This window comes from Leuresthes tenuis, unplaced genomic scaffold, assembly GCF_036924035.1.
Source record: "Leuresthes tenuis unplaced genomic scaffold, fLeuTen1.0.hap1 SCAF_4, whole genome shotgun sequence".
Lineage (NCBI taxonomy): Eukaryota > Metazoa > Chordata > Actinopteri > Atheriniformes > Atherinopsidae > Leuresthes > Leuresthes tenuis.
The window spans coordinates 16279619-16288683 of record NW_027325358.1 but is presented as its reverse complement, the minus strand read 5'-3'; the positions used below and the strand labels follow the sequence as shown (position 1 = coordinate 16288683).

General features: G+C 38.4%; 1 protein-coding gene across 1 annotated transcript; it reads right to left on the bottom strand.

Moving 5' to 3' along the window:
• Positions 1 to 1010: 1010 nt before the first annotated feature.
• Positions 1011 to 7594, bottom strand: cyp4v2a (cytochrome P450, family 4, subfamily V, member 2a). Its single transcript, XM_072384819.1, has 11 exons — positions 7324 to 7594; positions 7126 to 7238; positions 6485 to 6570; positions 5802 to 5992; positions 4648 to 4717; positions 4425 to 4551; positions 4162 to 4335; positions 3948 to 4050; positions 3214 to 3348; positions 2001 to 2180; positions 1011 to 1875 (listed from the first exon to the last, which is right to left on the bottom strand). The coding sequence occupies exons 1-11, from the start codon at positions 7514 to 7516 to the stop codon at positions 1700 to 1702; spliced, it is 1548 nt and encodes a 515-aa protein (XP_072240920.1). The 5' UTR covers positions 7517 to 7594; the 3' UTR covers positions 1011 to 1699.
• Between the last annotated feature and the right edge of the window lie 1471 nt (positions 7595 to 9065).

Genomic DNA, 9065 nt, shown 5'->3' with positions numbered 1-9065 from the left:
AACTTTTTCATCCATGTTATGTCTTGAAGAATAGAGAAGTAAAAACATATCACAAAGTTTTGTCTCATAAATGTTGAGCAGCAGTAACATATTGTTTTTAAAGCAGAATCACAGACTTTAAACTGTAGGTTTTATTTTTCAGTCAATGCTTTGACATGCTGCTGTCTAACTTTTGGTAACTTGCCCAGGCTACCTGACTATCTCATTCAAATTGATGAATGATTGATGATGATTATGCAACTCCACTGCTAAAGTAAATCCAGCCAGATATGGGGGGAGATAAGTGACCTTCAGCAGACTAATGGAGTGAATCATTTATGCACCCAGCTGGTTTTAGAAAGAAAACAAACTTATTCGATTTGATCTATTCAATTATTTCTTTCTTTTTGTGCACAAATAAAATGAGCAGAAATGATCAGCAAAAGGGGGAAACAGATCTTGCAAACCTGTGTTGATTTTTAGTTTAAAAAAAACCATCAACAACGTCATATTGTAAAATATCTTTATACTCTCCATTTGACTTTTACTATAGCATTTAAACACATTTAATTCATGGCTGAGTTTATCAAAGAACTATTGTCAGCACATAACAAAAGAATGTCCTGAAAAGGACATCACGTATTAAAGCTCCTTTACCGGAACCATTTATCATAGATCCTCAGTTGAATGAACTCTTCCTGCTTCATTTGGAGCTCAGGCGCATCAGTTCTTTCAAGCCATTGATTTGGGATGTGTTCAATAATTCAAATAATAGCATTGGAAAAATCATGCAGTTCACCATCATTGAAGTCATTTTGGTGTTAGGCAACTACCCTTGCAGGCACAGCATCTAAATCATTCTAAACATAATGAATGGGGTCATTTGTAAGTGTGTCATGCTATGATTACTATTTCCTCACAGTGGATGCTTCTGACGTCCTTGTGATTGAGTAAGGAAAGAGTTTTGTTCTTGATAGTCATAAATCTGAACATACTCTCACTGATGATATGACTTAGGACTCATTGAAAGCTTTTTCAGACCATCAAAGTAGTATTTACTAACTGGATATCAAACATGGACAAGCCACACATTTCAACGAGATTTCACATGAGTATCACAAGACCGTGCAAGAGTGTAGTCAAGTCTGAGTAAATAACCCCGGTGATGTAAACAGGAATATCTTTGCTTGGATCTGACCAAGGCTGCACTCAGAGGCTTCTGTAACTTTCATAAATAAACACAAAACCTGTCTTTTTCTGTTATTCATTTCATAAAATCATACACAAAGTATCACTGCTTATTCAGTTAAATGAACAACATAACTGTTGACAAGTGTTTGCTCTTGAATGAAAAGCCTAACAGTAATTGCGTTAAGTTTTTTACATGTTTTTTCCATGTGCGTTTAACTTTCCTCTTCCGAATAGAGTGAGCAGTTTTAATCCCCTGAAGGGATTGCAAGACAGGTGGAGGATTATGACTACTAATGCAGAGCTTCATAAGACGAATACAGCATTATGGGATATTTTCACTTTACAGATCAATGAATGGATAAAGGAGTATATTAGGCAGTAATAGTCTAAAATTACAAAACTATGGTCATGGCTCTTTTTGACCACCCAGAGTTTTTAGAAAACATCCTGTCTTAGATTTTTGTTGGTAGGTAAGACTCGTAAAGGAGGATCAGTTGAAAGAAAAGCCCTCAGTACACTGGAGCAGGTTCTAGTTTGAAATCTGAGACGCCCTTTTTTCCAGTTTGATTGTAATGCCCTGCTCTGGACGCAGGATAAGTTCTCCTACTGGACGAAGGTCCTCACGCTTCTGACAAGCTTCGACACTGAAGTTGCGCAGAATGGACGCCAAAACCACCTTTTCCTCCATTAGAGCAAAACGCTGACCTGAGCATTGGAGTAAAAGAGAGACATGACAACATAAGGCAGGATGCATCTTATTTAGCTTCACAAGTGAAATAATTCAGTTTACGTTTGAAGAGATATCCAAAGTAAAGCTTTCCTGTACGTACCTATACAGTTGCGGAGTCCAGCAGAGAAGGGCACGTACGCATATGGAGGCCTTCCTGCTGAATTCTCAGGCAGAAAACGTTCAGGTCTGAACGCCTCAGGCTCAGGGAAGTATCGTGGGTCACGGTGAAGAGTGTAAGTGATTATGATCGCATTTGCACCTTTGGGAACGTTGAAACCATCTACAAATAAGAAATATGAATATTGAAAGAATAATCTTTATGAAATTCAAACTATCAGACGAGACTGAAAAGCCTTTATGATTATTGATGTCCTTTGATCCGGGTTAAAACTGTGCTTGTCATCATGAATATTTTGCTTTATAAGCCCATATATGAAAAAGTACAGGGGGTGGCGGATTGGTGGACAGAAGGAGAGGTGGAACTTCCAACGTGGGACTGTTTTAATCTATTTTACCTTATTGTTACATTTTTTATTTCATCAGGGTCTGGTTAGGTTTAGGCAACTAATTGATAAGAATAAGGAAATGCCAGCCTTTAGGACAGTGATGTGGCAAAGAAATCAGGCAGAGAACATTCGGCTCATATCATCTATTTCATTAGCAATGTATGTTGAAAGATTACGCTAATGGAGTACACTGCGTGTTAAAACATGACTGAAAGATGAGAGAGCAAATGTGTAGGCTGGTCACCAAACAGATGAATGGTTATCAATATGTATCAAGTTCAGCTGCTCTTAATTTATTAGACTTACGGAGGCACGGAACCAACCAAGAACTAATTTATCAAACTAATATTTCTTGCTAATTTTGGACTGAACTTTCCACTTATTATTCTTATTCCCAGAGAATAATATCTTTTATTTCTTTGTCAATTTCCTGACAGGCCAGATCTGGGTCATTGTCTTTGCATAATTTAGTTCTTTTTCAGATGCTCTCATGGAGGCTTCGCTCATCCCGATACACGCTCCGCTGAAAGCATCTTTTATAAATCTTTGCTTTCCGTGCCTGTTGGTGCACATCTCTGTTTTGTTATCCTCATTACTTAAATTTCTACACAGTGCTTGAAGTTGCGTGATGCTGTCGGAATGGGAAATTGCAAGAAAAAAATAAAACAACTCGTGTTATCCATGTTATGTCGCTGGCATTCCTTTCAATATTGTTAAAGAAATACCACCACTTGATTTGGTGGTAATGGTTCGAAACAAATTGTTAGAAATGCCTAATTAAAGTGTCAAAACTCATCTGTAACTCACTGATATTGCAGTCGACACAGAGGCTTCGAGCAAAGAAAGGCACAGAGGGAAAGAGTCGCAGCGCCTCCTTGATCACACACTCCAGATATTTGAGCTTCTTCAGGTCCTCTGTGTTGATGGGTCGGTCAGATGTACCTTATCATATTAAACAAAGTGCAGTGTTAGACTCTTCTTTTCAGCACATATTACACATAAATGGGTGTAAACCAGCTATTGGAGGCCAGAAAACCAAGTTGCCTTTCAGTTACTTCACATACTCTAATTGCTTTATATTATTCAGAGTACAGAAATAGTTCTCAATGTGCATTTAACTATGCAAGTACTTATATACATGGCAACCATAAAAAAATTAAAAAAACGGATTGGTTATATAACTCGGTGTGATTAGGTCATGTCAATAAACGTAAACAGGAAATAGAACCATTGAGGATGTGACTTATTTTTTCTGTGCTTTAGGGCAAATTCAGATCCTTGTCCTGATCCTGAGCCAGCGTTAAATCAACATTTGCTGTTGCTAAAAACATCATCATGGACAAATGCATGCAGGCCATGGTAAATTAATCCACAGCAGTGACAATGATTATTTTCTGTGTGTTTTGGCAAGGATTTTCACAGCTATTATCCTTGTATAGGAACAAATGGGCTTGAATAAAGATGAGTTAAAAGCCTTGGGGAAGGAACATAAACAATGTCACTAAAGTGAAATTAGAAGGGATGAGCTATATTAACGTTACCGAACACTTCCTGTAGCTCTTGATGAACTTTCCTCTGCACCTCAGGGTGGGAGCCGATCAGATGCAGGGCCCAGTTCATAGCGGCAGCTGTGGTATCATGACCCTGTAAAATACAGGCAGATAAATACAGACACTTTTTTTAAAAAACAACCCCCCGCAATAAGAGTAGATTTTTCTGTCACAGAAAAATATAAAATTACTGAGTACTACCAACCTCAAACATGAAGGTGTCCACTTCCTCCTGAATGTCCTCATGGGTCAAGTTGTTGCCATCTTCGTCTGTGGTTTTCAGAAGCATGTCCAGAAAGGCGTGTCGTTTTTTTATAATTTGGTCAGAGTCACTTTCTGCTTCAATGTAGGACAGGTTCTCAGATCTTTCACGTATCACCTGAACATAGATAAGGTGAGGGATATCGACCATAATTAATAAATGCATTGATGATCAATTATTTTGGAAGCACCGGCTCCATTACTAACTTTGTTTGTGAAGGAGTGGAGGATTTTGAGCGTCTTGTCATGCTCCTTGCCCTCACCAAAGTGGTAATACATAAAGTCCGGCCAAAACCAAGGTGTCCTCTGCCTACGGCTGATGATATCAGTCATTCTGAGGAAAATAAGAGAAAACAGCTAATCTGGCCATTTTCCTTTGTTAATGTAAGCATTTGTCTTATAGAAAAGAACATTTAAAAAAAAAACTGACCTGTACACACTCTTAACATACACTGATTCTGAATTACTCTGTGCGTAAATTTTCCTTCCCATTGCCGTTTCTGAAACGACAAGTGAATTTGAATATGCAAATACATAAGTCCATCCCAGTAAAAGGGCTCTGGCCATAATGGTTACTGTGTATAACATTTCTTATCCTCAAAATGAGGAGAACAGTTTGTACATACAAGCATTTTGAAAAAAACAATGCTAATTCCAAAACAACTGGATCATTATACGATGTGATGTACATACATAATGCAATGATTTTTCAAATCATTTAACAGAAAACAGAAGAACGAAAATGTCACGAGTCTGAGATATTTTTACAGTTCATTTGAAAAATGCACACCTGGTTTGAATTTGCTGTGCCACCTCGTCTGAACAACATTGTGAAAGCGTTTGTAAACTGAGCACATCGATGGCTGTGGTTCAAAAAGTTTACTTGACATGAAAGTTTTGTAGTTGAAAAGTTCAGGGACTCATTTGTCAAAATTTCCATTTCATACTGCGCCACAGAGAAGGAGGAAGGGTACTATGAGGTCATATCAACGCAGTACATGCAGAATGTGCTTTGGGATTGACTTGCTGAAAATAGAAAGACCTTCACTGAAAAAAACCTTGTCTGGATGGCAGCAAAACACGTATATGTGCATCATGTGCATTTAATTTCCCCATATTGGCACAGATGTAGGCTTTTAAACTATGAGCAGGTGGAAGGTGTAGAAGTATTCCTGAGCAAATTAATCAATATCGAGATTTCTGTGGATTTTCTCTCTTAGAGTGGAGAACCTGTACCCATATTTACTAATTAAAGTTTCTCTGGGAAGGAATTTTGTGGGTTTTTATATGTTCATGAGTGGCTGCCAATTGACCTAATTACCTGTGAGATGTTCCATCAAGTGCTTTTTTAAATCTTTTGTTGCCCTGCTGTCCCAACATTTTTGTTAGATGTTGCTATTGTAATATACATGATAAGCTGATATTTAAAACATAAATAATAAACATTACAATTAATGATAAGACACTTTTGTAAAAATACAAGACAAATGTAGGATTTGAATGGCTTGCAAATCATAACCAATTTCTATTTACATTCTATACAGAGTTAAAAAAACAAAAGAAAAAAAAACAGCATGTGCTTACCACAGATAATATCCAGCGCACAGAGGGTGACGTGATTGAAGCAGTTGAATGGACCCTTCCCTGCCTGCTTCTCCAGCTTTTCCACCAGAATTTCTGCCTGCTCGTTCATCACTTCCAAGAAGTCCGCCAGGATGGAAAAGTGGAAGGTTGGCGTCAGTATTTTCCTCCGCTGGCGCCACTTTCGCCCGGTGCTAATCAAACAGTCAAAGACAAGCAGGACACTAAGTTTCATAATATGAAAATGGTGTGTGTACATGGGTGAAAAAAAAATGGATTTTAAAGCATTTTTGAGGATATATTGAGGATATTCATATATTTCCTGTAGCTCCACTTTCAGAGCTGTACAGTATTTCCACTATAACAATAAACTAAATAGCAGGTTGCCATATAGTGACTCTCCCTGACTTGACTCTACTGACCCCTTTGTCCTTGACCCACACACACACACACACAAAAAAAATCCAAATCCTTCTTTGGGTAATGAGTATCAAATTGTGTAATTTCCAGAACTTGAATACAGATTACTGGTGTTATTTGCTGTTGATTAAACACACAGCTACCTGAGCTTACATACATGGATTACAAACCATTTTTCTGTCTCGTTATTAATTCTAGAATCCTGATCTTTTAAACTTTCCTGATCATCACCGACAGAATTGTTGTTGTTGTAACCAGATGTATACCTGGTGAGTAGACCCGTTCCAAGCCAAGGATGAAGAAATTTGTATGCAAAAGCCTTCTCCAGGTATATTGGGTTACTCAGAATCTTCTGCAAGAGACCGTTTAAAAGAGCGTTAGAGCTTGTCTTAGCTGCATATTCAAAACACATCCTGCAAACACAGTTCAGGTGGGACTTACACAGAGGCAATTTTATGATACGCTATACAGATAAAATTAATTAACTTGACCTCAAATGCTGGAAGGTGAGCAATGGGATTTATGTTGCATTTTTAGGAGGAGCAGTCTGAGCAGTGAAGCAGAACTGAGTACGAGCAAAATATCTGAAAGAGAAAAGTTATATCCAGCTCAAATTGCCTGGCTGAATGTGACCAAAATGCCACAGCTTCAGTTGCATTAAATGTATTACTTATTTACACAGAGTACTACATTGCACCTGGCTGTTATGGTTGTGTCTGTACTAACAGGTTTACTGTAGTTAGTTTTCACATCACTGAACGGGGAATAACAACTAAACTCCTCACCACTCTTAGTCATTTGGAAAGGTGTTGTTAAAGTTCAAGATGTGGCTTGTGCACAATCAAATGTTGCACCGACTTCTTACATTGTGCTGGTGTTATAAATGAAGAGCTGTCAGTCAACGTACCTCAACAGTTTCAGCATGATAAAGAACCACAAATGGAACTGGTCCAACCCAGATTTTAAACAATGGTGAATCTTTGAATTCCACAGTAAAATCCATAATTTGACGAAAGAAATCTGAAACAAGGTTCAACAAAGTAATGTTGCATTACACAGGGAATTTATCAGCCCAGTCAGTCTCCTGTAGCTGGTGTTTTCTTACCTCCTGCATTGGTTTTGAACATCAGTGCATTCCCAATGAAGGGATATGTTCCCTCCAAGCCTGGAATAGGTTTCATCTGAAACCATTTATGTAGGTAATTGTTCAGCAGCTTGTAGGTGATATAGGTCAAAGCGGCAATGAAGATGGTAACTCCAAGAACAGGAGCACTATAACTACCAAAAAAACCTGACATCTTGTCTGTAATGTGTATTTCCAGTCAGCGTGAGTGCATCAATTTCTGTACTAGCCTGCCCTCATGGGTCCTGACAATATGTGCCACAATCACCGCTGCTACGGCTCCTCCCCTCTTATGTCAATCCTAACAATTTACAGGGTTAGGAATATCTTTGAATTATTTTTCTTTGGCATAATGTAGATTGGAAAACATTACTGAATGCTTCAGAAGGAAACAGGACACACAATACTTGCTCCAGGAGACAGATGTACATGAATACTAAAATTTGAAAAAAAAAAACACGTTGGCTGTATTTACACAAGTTATGTAATAAAGTTAATCATTCATTGTTAATCATTCACCGTTTGGCACTCTAGCCACTCTAGTCTCATCCTGGTCATGAACTTTGCTCATCTCTGATCTCTTTGCGTGCATGTTTTGTACCATGTCGAACCTAACATCGAACTTAGTGAAACTTTTAGTGCCATATTATACATTATATACAGAGATTTGCTCACATGCATTTAAGACTAGATTCAACCAAGTTTTTTTTCCTATTACACAAGAAAATTAGAACACAATGTTTTTAGATGAAACATATCATCTAACTGCAGTTTTCAGTCATTAATCGTTTCAGTTTCAGGGACACACATTCTGGGTGGAAAACGTATACACACCGAACAGATTATTTGATTTTATGAAGTAATATATTTAACATATAAGGTCAACATGTCAACTATGTCCCCACTTGAGAGAGTCACTTGAGGAAAGACTTTTGTCGTTCCTACGTGAGTATACTTAGGTCTCCCTCATGTTACAGTCATTGCCAGGCTGAAAACACAAAACCCAAATGTAATCATGGCGATCTCTGGGGATTTCAACCGTGCCTCTCTCTGCTACGCTCTAACTTTACATCTCAGTTCATGAACTTCTCCACCAAAAAAAAAAGAAATGACCAAAGCATTGGATTTATTCTGTGCAAATGCTAGATATACATACAGCTCCTCTCACATTCTTGATTTGTTCATCTGCTGCTGTTCACCTCAACCAGAACACCAACTGATTAGCAATAACCTATGACTGAAAGAACTGTGGGGAGGTTATCGCAAGAAAACTTAAGAAACTCTCCAGGGGTGCTTTACGGCCACAGATTGGAGTGCACTTTGTGAGCCACACGGAGAAAACAACATTGCCATGGCTGAGTGTGTGGTGGAGTACAGACGTTTCTGTTTAGAGAACACCTTCAACCGAGTCAGGATAGTGCGGTGGAAGACATATTCTACCTTGTTCAGGTACCAGAAAAATTGCATCCATCTGTTTCCAATGTACGTCAGTTGGATATACAGTAATGCCACATAATGAAAACAGAGGAAAGACGGTTATTGACCCACATAGATAAGAAAATAAGCAGGTTTCAGGACCCACATTTTGTTTATCATCCTGAAGTTTGGATCATCAGGCTGGTGGAACCATCTTCACAGGCTGAGAAAGTGGCCGACACTAGAGGCGACGGCACTCTCACCCTTTCTTTTCACCAGGACTCAGAGTCCCGTCATCTGCAGAAATA